The sequence below is a fragment of the Triturus cristatus genome, chromosome 4_1, assembly GCF_964204655.1.
Source record: "Triturus cristatus chromosome 4_1, aTriCri1.1, whole genome shotgun sequence".
Lineage (NCBI taxonomy): Eukaryota > Metazoa > Chordata > Amphibia > Caudata > Salamandridae > Triturus > Triturus cristatus.
Window position 1 is genome coordinate 1,287,027,923 of NC_140585.1, and position 15,828 is coordinate 1,287,043,750.

General features: G+C 42.6%; 1 protein-coding gene and 1 long non-coding RNA gene across 3 annotated transcripts in view; one reads left to right on the forward strand and one right to left on the reverse strand.

The window, feature by feature from the left end:
• UHMK1 (U2AF homology motif kinase 1) overlaps positions 1-3,420 on the reverse strand; it is a 117,972-nt gene extending 114,552 nt beyond the window's left edge. Inside the window, exon 1 of one of the 2 annotated variants that reach the window (XM_085654799.1) lies at positions 2,964-3,420. In XM_085654799.1, coding sequence (XP_085510925.1) covers positions 2,964-3,279 — 316 coding nt within the window. In that variant the 5' untranslated portion in view covers positions 3,280-3,420. The remainder of the gene's footprint in view (positions 1-2,963) is intronic. The other variant, XM_085654800.1, reaches the window with a different exon arrangement.
• A 137-nt stretch (positions 3,421-3,557) lies between these two features.
• The window catches only part of LOC146856599 (uncharacterized), a 28,059-nt gene continuing 15,788 nt past the window's right edge, over positions 3,558-15,828 (forward strand). The window contains exon 1 of the long non-coding RNA XR_014981537.1: positions 3,558-4,683. This is a non-coding gene — a long non-coding RNA (uncharacterized LOC146856599). The remainder of the gene's footprint in view (positions 4,684-15,828) is intronic.

A 15,828-nucleotide genomic window follows, 5' to 3' on the forward strand; every position in this document is an offset into this window, starting at 1 on the left:
TAGGTTTTGTTTTTTTTAAAATACGGAGTTAAAAACCATTTAATATACTTCATATAAAATTTACAGAAGAATAAAAAATGTAGAGTTGTCTGCCTGCTCTGGGAATCACAAGGGCATGGCTCAACACATTGGTCATTAAAATTCCATAGGGGGAAGCTAAGTGCATGCTTGATGGTGCCTGCCCTAAGGCGAAATATAAGGCCTCGCTCCCAATGACTCAACGGCAGGGTTAAATATCTGGGTGTGGGATGTATTATAAAATTGCAAGCTAAATAACCAGAAACACTAGATTTCAAGGACTCCCTTACTACCCTTTCGACATCAAATAACTTATAAAGCACTTTTTTAAATTCACATTTAGTGGGGTGCTTAGTGGTAGAGGGTTTAAGAAAAATGTCTTCAGAGTTCACGCTGCGAAAAATGCTATGCACTCCTGATAGCCAGGGAATGGTCATACCCCTGTCGCAGCGGAGGCAATCCTCAATGATGTCCCTAGTCAGTTTGGCAGCGGGGTTTTTCCAGATCGACAGCCAAAAAAGGGCTGGACGGGCACGGATAAAATCCCCTATAAAATGCAAACCCAATTCCCTATGACATATAAAATGTGGGGAAGTAATGGGAACACAGAGAAGTTTCCTACAAAATCTATGTTCCTCAATAATTATGTCTGAGCAACTGGCAGTACCCCAAACCTCAGCGCCATAAGTGGCAACCGGGACGCATTGAGTTTTGTATATTTTTAGGATAGCAGGCAATGCCCCGGTCAGTTTTGGACGGGGGAGGCTCAAAATTGAGTTAATGGACTTTGAGAACTTACTCCTGGCGTGGGCAATATGCCCACTCCAGGAGTTGTTCGCAGCAAAGACCACTCCCAAATACGGGAAACTGCCAGTTGACCCCAGTCTTTCTGCCCCCACAACTATGCTGCCAATATGATGCCTCTTCGGGCCGCAAGACATTACAAAAGACTTTTTAAAATTGGTCTTCAGATCTAGGGAATCCATATGTGCAACAAAGCCATTCACCAATATACGTAGTGCATTTGGGGTGCGTCCCATAAGGACCGCGTCGTCTGCATATAGCAGTGCGGGGAGAAGGTTATCTTTTATGGACGGGACATCACCGGTTAAAGAGACCAAATGTTTGTGTAGGCCGTTTATGTATATTATAAATAAAAGGGGGGCTAGGACATATCCCTGTCTAACCCCTCTGTTAACTGTAACAGGCTCGGAAACCTCACCCCCAGTGCCAATCCTGACACAGGCCTTCAGATCCCTATGCAAATAGGCCAAAAAGTGTACCAGCGATTCATCCAAGCCGTAATCCAATAAGGCCTTCCAGAGTAATGACCTATTAACAAGGTCAAAAGCGGTGGATAAATCCATGAAGGCCAGATAAATTGGGCAGTTACGTGCTACGGTGTACTTGCCCAAGATAAGGTTCAGATTAAGGCATTGCTCCGCAGTTCCCACTTTATTGCGGAAACCCAGCTGACAACTCTCTAAAATTTGGTTGTCCTCGGCCCATAACAGGATTTTATTATACAGTACTCTCCCTAAAATCTTTAAAGTGTTGTCAATAAGGGAGATAGGCCTGTAGCATGATGGTTGGGAACGGTCACCCTTCTTGAAGATGGGCACTATGATACTAGATGACCAGGTTGGAGGTGGTAAGGAAGTAAAATTTAAATTCTTAAAAACATTCAATAAAAGTGGGGCCCATAAATCAGGGTGGGTCTTAATAATGTCAATTGGGAGGCCATCTGGGCCAGGGGCTTTATTCCCCGCGCTCTGTGCGATGGCCTCCATAACCTCAGATAGTGATACATCGGCCCGTGGGGGGCTATTAAATATTGGAATGGCCGCCGCAGAAGGTGGAGCCGCATAGATCTTAGAAAAGTGATCCACCCATGCAGCTCCGGGGATGGTACAATCTATTGGGGGCGCGACCTGACCCGTGCAACGCAGGTCTTTGACCGCGGCCCAAAAGATATCACCCCTGCCCCGGGCAGCAGTTTGTGCTAGCACCTCCCAGCGCTCCTCAAGAATCTCCTCCTTCCTTCTCCTGATGGCCGGTGCTTATCTTCAAGGCTGCAGAGAACGCCAGCAAAGACCACCAACATCTAAAGGTTGCCACCTGGACGTTTTCTTGCCAGCATGTTAATGTCCCTACAGGTACAAATATTAGAAAATTCACCAAAAGATGGCGTTGCTCCCGCTTATTACATATTTTAAAACAGTGAACACGAGAAGAAAGAAACGTAAATGTGTTCGAGAGCTCCCTTAATGGTCCCAGGTAAAGTAAACAGACAGAGAAGCTATGTTGAAAATGAATACAGGCTATTTTATGTAAAGCTTTTTGAAGTATCAGGTCTAGGCCTTTGTAGAATCAAAACAAGTGATCCTGGTATTTTGCTTTGGCAACCCTACCCACATCAAAACCCTATCGCTCTTCAAGCTCCAGCCAGACTTCAGCTCTCTGCATACGTTGCCATGATCCCACTATCACACTGTAGTATGTTTTTACGGTAAATCACATTTTAAGAAAGTATGCAAACACCAATAAAATGAATTGCAAAGTGTTTCCAAATAAAATGCGTTTACCCACCTTACTCAAATGTTTTTGTGACGGGTACTGTATAATACATTGAGAATGAGCGAACTACAATACAAGCCCAACTATCAAGACATAAGCCAAAAAAACACACATTAGTACATAAAGACCTACAAATGGGGACCTCCTAGGCATTGGAGGGAGTGATTCAGCAGCTTTGGAGCTAAACCCTCCTTTTCCTTAACTCTGCTGGTTGTAGTGGTCAAAAGTGTGGCAACACAACACTGTTTAACCTGGAAAGTAAGCATGTGTCGAGAAGCAGGGTTCCTCGTTACGGTAGTAGCTCGGAGTGAGCTGTGAAAATAAAGACATTACACCACTCAATAAACGGTAGACGAGCAGGCACATACCGATGTTCTTGTGGCCCTGCAAGTCCTCCAGCGTCGACGTTTCTTTGCGATACCCGTACTCTCCGTTCTCCAGGTCTGCCTGGAATTCTTTCACGGCGGTAGCCGGCCCACCAGGGCCTGTGCTGACCCGGAAAACGGTGGCCGAAGATCCTGCGCCCAACCGCGCCTCAACCCCCCAGACTCTACCGAAGGCTTCAAAGGCGGCAGGAAAAGCGGACGAGGCCCCGCGGTGAGCAGCTGGAAGACCTCCATTGGCGTCATCTGCGGATACCACCTGTCTGCTACTTACACGGAACATCCGTGAATTCAGCCTCATGTCAGTGGCCTTTTACTGCTCTTTTTCACCGATGTCATTTGGCCATTATTTTTGTTAGCACTTCCGGGTCATATAACAATCAATCCCACGACTGGAGGGATTCTGAGAGGCGCCTGGAAGTGGGCGGTACTGCTAAACCATAAAGTGATCTAGGATTGGAGGCACCCCAACCAATGCTAGCGCGCAATACCGAATTTCGAAGTGCCGATTGGCTGTCGACTCCACAAGTGGTAGTGACCTAGACTTTCTCTAACAGTCGGTGGGTAGGCTCAGTTTGGATGAGCGGGGTGTACACACGTGAGCTTATTCCCGCGTTTGCCTTTGTTTATGCCTCTGGGACAGCGCAGGCTCCGATTGGCCACATTTTTCTGATTTCCATTGGCTGCAGCTCAGACAGCCTCTAACCCGATCAGCAGCTCCGGAAGTCTGACTAGACACAATTGTGATAGCTGTATTTAGCTGCAGTGGGCGTACTACAGATGGCGTCTTTATTATTATTATTTTTAATTAATAGCTGTAACAGTTTAGTGAATGCTGTGAACAAAAACCAGCTTTGTCTGCTTAGTAGAATCTACTCCCCGTGTACCCCAAGGGTGCTTAGGACACCGAGGAAATAGTGGTGCTGAGGCACCCAAACAGAGACGCTGAACTAATTTTTCTGACGGGGGTTGTAGTATGCTGCTCAGCCAGGATGTGTGTATTTTAGAATGTTGGTATGGTTTGGTCAGTTGCGGTATGGGCTGAGCAGAGCACAGACTGCTCCTGGTGGGGCTCTCTTCCTGAATACTACTGGAATAAATACATCAATGATTTTACAAGGAACGGACTCCCTATACTTATTTTATAACAATTGGCGACGATGTGTCAATGCCTCCCAACGATTTCGGCCATGACATATCTCCTCTTCCCCGTGGGCGTCCACCGGCACCCTTTTAAACTAATGTCTGTGTTTGTAATGGGAGGACATGAGGACACCCGCGTTTTGGGTCATTAACTGTGAGTACATTTTATTTGAATTTCCACAATTCGCCTCTCTTCTACGGCAGTTCAACCGCTTCCAACATTTAAACTGCCATGCCTCTTTCAAATATGGCACGAGCTGTCTCAGCACGCATTTTCACAGCGCGTGCAGTCTTTACCTGTGCCCATCGTTCTTCCTTCTATGACGACTTCTTTCAGCGTCACCACAGCTGTTCGGCGATCTTTGGAGCATCCTCCTGCTGTGAGCCACCCTGCCCTACTGCGTGCCGCCATGTTGATTTTGGCGCTTTTCTTCATTTCATCTGCAGTTTCCAGCATTTTACTGTTGTGCCAACTATGATGTCACGCTATCCCCGTCGCGCCTCCTCCCGATGCTTGGTTTTGATTCAAGAGCATCGGAGCGCCTTAATGGATCATCCGCAGGTACTGGTTCACTTTGTATTCTTAAACCTGATACCCCCCTCACTTGGATTTGGAAGCTTTCTGCATCACGTCGATTTGCTATTTCACGAAGTACTGTACTTTAACTTTTGCAACAGTGCCATCTAGCGGTTATCTTTCCCCACTGCATCTCCTCAAGGAAAACAAGATTCCACCTGATTTAATGCATATTTTCGAGTGTTCCTTCTGTTATTTTAAATTCAAGTTGATTCCATCACGCTCTACCTCGCCTGAAGTTACCCGCAAGGCTCACATCATTACCATTTGGCATTTACTATTTTCATGACTTTGACATCATTTTCATGTACTTGCCTTAACATGTTATTAGCGCTGTTACTGCAAATTACATTTTACTGTGTAGCATGTTTAAAAAAAAGGGGGAAGGGTAGTTCTTCAATTACGTTGTTCACATCATACGTTTTCTACTGTGTGGCAGCTTTATCCACACCAACTTCTTAAGCTTCTTCATATTACCTGTTATTGTGTGGTTTGCTTCCACACCTTCTTCTGCTCTGAATGTCAGTTTCATCTTCTGCGCTTACATGTGTGTTACCTCAAGCCACACCTACTAACACATTACATTGTTTTACATACTTCCTTATTGAGAGCCAGTTGCAGTTTCTACGTTTACATGTGTGGTATTTTAAAGTACACCCACCAACACATTACATTGTTTTACACATCGCATTATAAGCTTTCTGTATGTGCATGTTTGTACATCCACTTCTAATGCCCATTTTACATTTTTACTTTGTACTGTGTGGGTACCTCCCACACCTTCCACTTAATTTGAGTGAAATTTTACAGCTTTATGTGGTCTTCCTCCACATCCGTCTCACATTTTCATGTAGCACACTGTTCCGTGTGCCCCTTCCACACACCTTTCACCCCAACTTCCTTTGGGGGTTTTGATTGTTCAAGGTACTTTACATTACAGTGCTTATTTACATTATGATACTTTACGTTACTTTACATTGCCTTCTTCCCAAGCTCCTGTAGGAGAATTTTCCTAAGGCATGTTTCACAATAGCATAGCATTTATATTTGTTACTTACATTACGTTTAATTGCGGTACTTTTCTTGCATATCCCCTGTTCTTGGGATCTATGACAGTCTGTATTTTCACCCTACATGGTACCTGTATGTGATTTTACATTTTACTACTGTCTTGTGGATTTATGTTTTCAAAATCCACCTAGGTGTACCGTATACACCTCCCTTACATTTTGAAAGTGCTTTTCTTTTCTCTCTCCTGCACCAACTGTTCTTTTCCATTTTCGTTTCTGCTTGCCACTTCCACACTGGTCTGGCCAACCGATGTGCCCTGGTGGTGATTAGAATGTTAATTCTTTACTCTTCATTTGTTGCGCCACCATTGTTGCGCAAATTTCATCTCTCATTTCTTTGCTTGTTTTTCTTTACATCATTCTTTCTCCTTTCTCTGCCCTCTACCATGCAAGATTTGCATCTTAATCAAATCTGTTCTCTCCGTTAAAGAGGAAAGAAGGTTTGGGTTCCTTCTTAATACATACTTTGCCTTCATTTTTCATACTTCAGTGCTTTCCCTTTACTATTTATCATCCACTCATTATATGTTTCAATATTTATCATCCTCTCATAACTTTTCAAAATGTTTTCCTCATTCCATCTTTTCAAGATATTTTCACTTAAAGTTTTGCTTGTAACCTTTTGTTGTGCCTCTTTGAAGTTCTCGCTTCTCATTGCAAAGAAGGGAGAAGATGTAGTATGCTGCTCAGCCAGGATGTGTGTATTTTAGAATGTTGAAGGTTAGAATGTTGGTATGGTTTGATCAGTTGCTGTATTGGCTGAGCAGAGCACAGACTGCTCCTGGTGGGGGCTCTCTTCCTGAATACTACTGGAATAAATACATCAATGATTTTACAAGGAAAGGACTCCCTTTACTTATTTTATAACAAGGGTGCTGGCCAGAGGCATCAGCTCACTAATATTATATGTGGAAAAAAAATCCTGGTGTTACTTAACGAGCAAGTGCAGCAAACAAACATCTGGCCGGACTCAGAAAGATTATGAAAATGCTGATTCTACCTTCATAGATGTGTTTCACCCTGTCCCAATGGTTCCTTGATTAACTTAGGTCTGCCATGATTAGAGTAGCCTGGGCTATAAAACATCCCAAACTGAGTTGTCTCTGACTTTCAATTATATTTCTCGTGGCGCAAGTTGTACCTTGTTGTCAAACAGGAGCTAGTTTTGCCATATACTCTGAATATGGTTATGCTGCTCCCGATTGGATGACTCAGTTGAGGTTTGGATTCAATTCAATGTACTGCATACTGCTGGAGCTGGCTGGTCCATAGACAGGGATTCAAGTATCCCTATACTTCTTGAGTATTGATTGTAGGTAATCCCTGGTGTTCCATGGCTTCAGAAGGGGTAGAGTCCTAGCCGGTGACTAGCCTTAGGGTTCTCTGCCTGGGAAATGTGCTTTTGGAGAGCATATTCAAAGAGCTGGATCACTCTGTGGGGGAGGGGGTAAGTAGAGTAGGGTGGCCAGAATTTTAAAGCCAAAAACCGGGACCTTTCCCAAAAATAGAAGGACTACGATTTTACTTTAACCCAGTGCCCAGAATGACAGTGGTCCTTAGCAGAGAATTACAGAAGAGACAATAAGAACATACATAAAATGCCATTTTTAAAGCCAGTAGCATGCCTGTTAATTAAATTGCTTTCTTATAACAACTGCTAACTATCACTGCTTTGCAAAACATAAAAAATGCCTCCCACTGTTTTCAGCCGACCCTCTTTAAAAACCGGGACATCAGCTTAATTTCCTGAAATCTGCCGGGACAGCTGGTGAAAAACCGGGACTGTCCGGGCAAATCCGGGACGCCTGGTCACCCTAATGTAGAGACCTCTAGACGCAGGATTCATAGCTGCCTAAAATCTCTGCTTCTGCAGTATCCCGGAGAACCCATTTATTTCCATGGACTAATGTTAGTGATTAACACATAAAATGTGGAAGGTTTCCTCTTCCGAATATCTAAAGAACTCTTTGGTGCATCTGTTCCCTCCTGCATGACACAAGGTGTGCTCGGGAGACAGATCTGGGTCAGATGCTCTCACATAACATGTGGTCCTACTGCTGTGCACACATATAACTAGCATCTTTGAAAGTAAGCACGGACTACTGCACTGTAGATTTGTCAGTGATTTAAATACGCACCTGACAGACTGCTGGCTTTTGGGCTTTCGGAGGCGATATATTGAAAGGACGCAGGTAAGTGAAGAAAAGGTCCTTTATTCAAGTAGAAAGAAGACAGGATGAGCCGGACCTCCAACTCCAGTAATGATGAACTCCCAACTGCCCCAAGTTCCATTACCAAGGTAACATGGAATTCCACCAGAGAACAAGGTAGAACCTAACACATCTTCCCCCTTACATAACAATGCAGAATATATATACAATAATGTACAATGCATGTGGAACAAAAGATAAAGATACAACAATTGAAAACATAACATTTTCCCCCTTTTGCAAACAAAGAATATATACAAATATACAATGCATGTAGAACAAAATACAATTTTAAGATAAAAAACCGCGTAGCATAGAAGATGAAAATCTGACTCTGGTAGATACACGTCTCCCACATTCAGGCATCATACAAGATGGACCTCTGACACCGGTGGACACACATTTCTCACCACTACCAGTCACAAGATTATTGCTGTGAATGTCGTGAGCGATGGAAACCTAATCCTTGTTCCACCACTTACCATTTTGTAACTTAACTACATTTTCTTTCACAACCACAACTTTTTGTGGAGCAGAGAACTTGGAATCCTTCATGGCAATTATCCTGGGTACTTTAATCCTAACAAAATCACCAACAGCAACCTAGGACTCCCTTCCCCGTACACTCACATACTTATTCTGAGCAACGATTCTTTTCTTGATTACATTCTCCACTTTCTGCCTGGAAAGACGGGAACATCCAATCTCTAATTATCTTGGATGCAGGTAATCTCCCTCGTAAAAGGGAAAAGGGAGATAGGTCAGTGTCCACATTGGGAGTGGTGCGAACAGCCCACAACAACTTACGCAACTCCTCCTTACTGTTCAAACCACTAGACTTAGCTAGCTGAATATTATCCTTGATGACTGTTAAATCGTTCTACCATTACTCCTGGGGTGATACAAGGAAGTTCTGGTGTGCTTAATGCCTAAATAGGTGACACAATCAGAACATTGAGAGGAAGTAAACTGACAACCATTATCAGACAAAATCTCATCCGGAATGCCTTCCCTAAGGAAAATAGACTCCCAAAATTCAATGACATTGAAGGTATTGGGAGACTTAACAAACTTAACTTCTGACCAGCGACTGTAGAAATCCATGACAACAATACCATACTCCAGTAACCCTCCAGAGACCACCATGGGACCAATAATGTCAACTGCTATCTTCCCCCATGGCTTGTTAGGAACCTCAATAGCTTCAACAGGACTGGGAACAGTTACTAGACTCTTATAGCTTCCAGCACAATTGATACAGCCCCTCACAAAATGCTCAACACTTCTGTCTAACCCAGGCCACCAAAAATGTTCTCTGATCCTTCTTTTCATGGCCTGCATACCAATGTGTCCCTCGTGGGCCAAATTGAGAACTCTTAGTCCTCATACATTCTGGAACAACTAGTAAACTGGAGCGGTAAAGTAGACCATCAATGATAGAAAGTTCCCCAAAAACATGTTTGTAGACACCACTCTTAACACCATCAGACTTCCTTTCCGACCATCCTTGAAGAATACCATTTTTAACTTCCGTCGTCTGGACATCATTATCGCAAGCTGTAAGCCATTCACTCTCTAGTATGGCACCGTTACACCTCTGTTCCACTGCACACACAAAATCAGAATCTAAATTTTCAGATGATTCAACTTCATCCGCTTCATTGCAACTAGGCAAACAAGACATACAATCCGCTAAGACATTTTTTGCTTTGCACCTGGAACATACTCAACAGTATAATCATATCCCTGGAGCCTATACTGCCATTTGTCAATTCTATGTGTATCACGTTCTATGCCTTTAGTAGTGAATAACTGCACTAAAGGCTTGTGATCAACACAAACAGTAAAGTGTGAACCCCACAAATACATTTTAAAATGAACAATGCCCCACCAGCACACCAAGGCTTCTAGTTTGATTACAGAATAAGATGATTCAGCACCCTTCAAACTTTTTGAAGCGAAGGCTACAACTTCATCCTTGCCTTCTCTGCGTTGCAAAAGAACGGCGCCTAAACCCTTCTGGCTGGCATCAGTCCTAATGATAGTTTCATCAGAGGTGTTGAAGGGTTTCAAAGGTATAGCATGAACAAGTTCCTTCTTGAGAAGAGAAAACACCTGATTAAACAGATTACACCAATTAAAAGATACATTTTTCTTAAGAAGATTTCTCATGTGGTAGGATTTTTCAGTACACTTAGGAATCAACCTTGAATAAAATTCAACTAAGCCTAGGAAGGACCTCAGTTGATCCTTGTTTATGGGAGTATCAAAATCATCAATGGCTTTTACAAGACTAAGCTTGGGTTCAATACCTTTATCAGAAAGTTTGTAACCTAAATACTCAATCGCAGTAACACTAAATTTACACTTCTCTGTACTGAGAGTTACACCTTTGCTCTTCAAAATAGACAGAACATGATGTATTCTGTTGTCATGCTGGTCTTGATCATTGCTGAATACTAAAACATCATCTTGAAAAGCAATGACACCTTTAACATCCTTAAACATACCTTCAACTATCCGCTGAAATACCGCAGAGGCTGAAGCTAACCCAAAAGGCATACGTTTGAATTGGAATAAGCCTTCAGGAGTAATAAAAGATGTCAGGTGTCTGCAATCAGGATGAAGGTTGATCTGATGGTATGCTGAGGTCATATCAAGTAAGCTGAAAATGTTACCACGTTGCAAGGTAGAAAGCATTTCAGTGATGTTTGGCAAGGGGTGACGATCAATCCAAATTTGTTTGTAAAGGTCGCGCAAGTACACACACATGCGGACAGAACCATTAGACTTAAGCGCCAAAACAATAGGGGCAACCCAATTAGAACATTCAACAGGTTCAATAACCTCTAGATCACAGAGTTTCTGTAACTCTACTTTCAACTCAAGTCGCAAGGCTAAGGGAACCCTTCTTACTTTGGGAGCCACCGGGCATGATTCCTCAACAAACATGATTTTATGGGTATAGCCCTTGAAGGTACCTAACCCTTTACGGAAAACATCAGGAAACTGCAATTCCCACATGTTGAAATTTTTGACAGGCATAACAGGTAAGTAACTGTCCCTCTGCACAACCTGAGCAGGATTATTGGGGTCAAGCAAAATGCCTACATTTTTCTGACCATGCCAACTCAATAAACAGGAATCAGCAGAATTGGGAGAGGAACTTGAATGTGGCAGAAAATTCACCCACTACATCAATGGTCTTACCACCATAACCCACAGGACGCAACTTAGAATCAGTTAATTGGATGCCATTGAACTGAACATGCCAAACTTTCTCACTAAACAAGGTATAAGGTGAGCCAGGATCCGCCATGACCTTTACATCGATGCCATTAATACTAATTGTGCAATATGGTCTTGTGAAATTATTTAAGCCATTGCGACATATAGAATCATCAGTAACAGGGTCCTTGATCAAAAGTATTTTCATAATCATCACCTGAATTTAGATCTTCCTCAACATCATTGTTTGGGCTTACCATTTATATTGTATTCTGTTGGAGGGCCTTCAACCTTTAGAAAAATGACCTTTACGCATACACTTGGCACAAGTACGGTCCTTGGCAGGACAAAAAGTAGCATTCCCTAAATGAGAAGGATTACCACAATTATAACATTCTAATTGTCTGAAAGGAGGTCAGTCAGTCACATACTTTTATTCGATAATTTAAGATCATAAAAAGACACAGATACAATATTTAACACATTTGTGCAAATCCAAAATTAAAATGTACATTAAAATTCCTTAAAAGTCCATTCTAAAATACTGCCCATAAAAATAGCAGACAGATCCATATACAAAAGACTAGAAATAAACCACATCATCAATCATGAACAAACTACAGCGTCCATAGGATCTACTCTTTTCTTCGTATTATCAATCCGCACGGCTGCCACTAGGAAGTTTGCAACATGGAAAATAATCCGGGCACTACTCAACAATTGCAAATAATTAAGTGCCGGCCTAACCTGAACAAACCCTGCTCCCCTTAATACTGGAATCAAATACTTCTTCCTAATGTCTGCATAATACTCGCAGAACATAACAAAATGCAGAGTATCTTGTAATGAAAATCTGTCACACTTACAAGGCTCAGCATTGTCCGGTATTCCCCATTTAGGGAAATCTCCCAGAGTGAGGTGAATTATGTTAAATCGGAATCTGGTTAACAGGTACCGATGGAAAGGTCGTGTAACTAACTTCAGGTAAGGCTCCAATCCTGGTGAGCTCACTAACCCAAAATTCAGTCTTACCATAGGTTTTTTCAACTCTCTTTCCTCCCTTTCAAAAGATAAAAGGTTAGCCATGGTGGTTTTTATCAAAGCCACATCTTCTTTCTTAATAGTTTCCGGGGCCAGAAAGAGCCCAGGACGTCCAAGTTTTTTAAAAGTGGATTCGATATATGCTATCCATGGAATTTTACCAGCCTTGTCTAGAGCTAGACAGTCTTTTAGAATCATATGATTCAATGTAATCTCCTGATTAAGCCAGGTCTTAAGCCAACATATTAGCGGGGCTATTTTCAGTATATCAGAAACATAACCCAACCCCATCTCTGCATGGATCGAAAAAGTAGGGGTTGACTGTGGTACAGATAATAAGGTTCTTAGAAATATATTTTCTACCACTTGAATTTGATGATCCTGTGAGCTATACCCCCAAATCTCTGAGCCATATGTAGCTATTGCAAGGCACTTGGCCTTGTACACCTTCAAAATAGCTTCTATGGGTCTAGCCCCAAGACGTTTTGAAAAGCCCATAAGGGCTGACGTAGATCTAGCAAATACATTTCTTTTATGTTTCAGTTGGGGACCCCAGGACCCTTTTTCATCAAATAGGAGCCCTAAATAAGTAAAAACAGGGACCCTTTTAATCTCATCTCCCCCACAGAAAAAGGACATCATTCTTTTCTTCCTACTTTGATCCCCCACTATAATTACATAAGATTTTTTAGCATTTATTTTCAGATCTAAAGACTCCATAAATGTGCCAAACTTATCCAGCAGTTTATTTAGTCCAACACCAGTACGTGCCAGTAAAACCGTGTCATCCGCGTAGAGGAGAACTTGTATAATTGTTTCTCCTACACGCGGGACATCCAATGTTGCTCCCTTCAAGGCAGGTTCTAATGCATTTATATAAAGCGTAAAAAGTAGGGGTGCCAATATGCACCCCTGCCTGACCCCTCTTTCCGATTTAAAATACCTTGTACATCTCCCTGCCTGGGTGACTCGAATAGTGGCTAATAAGCCACAATGAAGGTCAGCCAGGAATTTAACTAAAGCATGGTCAATACCAATATTCAGTAAAATTTGCCACAGCTTCGACCTATTTACTAGGTCGAAAGCCGTTGAGAGGTCCATAAACCCCATATAAAGGGAGCCCTTTTTTGCTATGGTATATTTACTGATGAGCAGCTGTAGGTTAAGACATTGGTTTAACGTACTCCTTTTGGTTCTAAAACCGTACTGAGCATTAGACAAGATCCCTCTCCCCTCAAGGCAGTCTGACAGCCTCACCAGAATAACTCTGCCTAATATTTTCACCGCAGAGTCTATCAAGGAGATAGGCCTATAGCATGATGGATCATCTCTTTGGCCCTTTTTAAATAGAGTTGGACCAAGAAGCGGGAAATGAATTCAAACCCGAAGCATTAAAGACATTTGTCAATATCCTGGCCCAAAATCTAGGAAAACTTTTAAATAGGTCCGTTGGGACCCCGTCCGGTCTTGGCGCCTTGTTTTTCCTAGTCTCCTCAATTGCTCTTGTCACTTCAGTCTCCTGAAAAACCACTGCTGGGACTGAATCTAAATTAAGAATCGCATCTTGCGGACTCTCTGCCATCTGACTCCCATAGATCTTCTCAAAGTGGGCTATCCACTGGACATCAGGAATGTTACAATCAAGTGGGGAATTATCTTCTCCCGAGAAGAAGGGCTCATTAATGGTTAACCAGAACTTCCCGCTATCCCTCAGGATCTCCGGGGACAAAAGTTTATCCCATGCCTCTTCTTTGATCTGTTTTTTTCTAACCCTGATGGCCTGTTTATAGGACTTCCTTAACTCCTTAACTAGCTCCCTGTTTCTAGGGCACTCTTTCAATGCTTTAAGAAGAGCTGAGTGTGCCCTAGAACAGGAGTTATCAAACCATCTTCTTCCTTTATTAATTGTAGGATGAACTTTCATAGTCAAATTGCTGTTAATTTGGTTACAGATAGCATCAAAAGCCCCCACAATCGTTGTACTTGTTGCAGCTGTGTCCAAGCAAATGGTAACCTCACTCGCTACTTTGGACAGGACTTCCCCCATAAAAGTATCTGGGATTACTTTTGTCCATTTTAGCTTCCTGCCTTGGTCAGTTGGTATTATCTCACGCCTAGTACCCGTGATCCTTGTTTTAATAAAGCTTAAATGGGCCCCCGAGGCCACTTCTAAAGTCACAGGATTATGATCACTAAAAGCAGAGGTCCCCACCATGTATATTAACACTCTAGGCAAAACTAACGCTGTCACAAATATATAATCTATAACTGTGCCCGGGTCCATACCTTTATAAGTAGGTGCCCTTGGACCTCCCATGACACACCCAGATTCGTAAAGGTTCGCGGAGGCCAAGAGGTTCTCAAGTGCCTCCCCTTGCTTAGTGTGTTCAAAATGCGTGTGAACTGAATGTGGGGGACTTTCAAGATTATCAAAAACACACGCTTGAGCACATGGATGAATATTAAAATCACCCATGAGGATAACCTCAGAGCTCGGGTATTTAGCTTTATATGTTACTAGGAAATCCTCTAGGCAGGTTAAAAATTGATTTAGACTCTCACTCTCAGGAGAATTATAAAAGTTAACCAATAAAAGTTTCTCAGATTTTGGCAGTGATAGCTCCACTATCAGACAATTATTGCAGGCCGCAACAAGCTGTTTTAATGAGCCATTTAATTTCAGGGAGAAAAATATTGCTAAACCTCCCTTCGCTCTTCCAGACTGGGCCTGAATCGCAGGAGTGAAAAAATGCGAATACCCATCTATGGTAAAGTTATTGTTTATGTCCCAGGTTTCTTGGAGTGCTATTATATCATATGACTTTAACTCACCCAGCCAAATCCTATCCCTGCACTTGCTTCTCAACCCAGCTATATTCCAGCTCAGAATTTTACATGTAGGCACTTGGGGATCAATGTTTGCGTCAGAGCTTTCTGTTTCATTTATGCTCTTGACGACATCACCCTCATTATGGTCTACATTACTAGCCCTCCGAACACAATTGTCATCTTGCAGTCACTCGCAATCTTCCAAACCAATTAGCCCGTCAAACCTGTTAGAAAGCGTTATATTCCCCGGAACACTCCAATCCTTTTGCCCCCCAATTAGATGTTTTTCCCCCAGCCAAGGATACTCAATTGCGTAGAAATAGGACAGGGGAAAAGAATGAATTACTGATTCTGAGTCTCTTTGGCACCATTCGCAGATTTAATCCACCGCCCTTCTGTTCCTAAAATTAATAACTATGCAGTCCCCTTCCACAGACTTTGGTTTATTCCCCACCCATCCCACTCTTCTAGCGAAAAGAATTTCTGCAGATACATGGGAAGGCAAAGGGCGGTTCTTGTTAAGCCAGAAAATGCATTTGTTTTTTAACTCCAAATATGATTCCTTCTTATCCTGACTTAGTGAAGGAACCCCCACCAGAACCACCACATAAGGAGAAGACTCGGGGGGGAGCTGAATATTCGGTAGGGTAGTTTCGCTATGAGCAGTAGTCTTTTTATGCATGGCTTGCTGGTGGGTTGCAGGCCTGCTGGTCTCTCTTTGTTGCGACCTATCCCTTTCTCTCAGTCGTTCG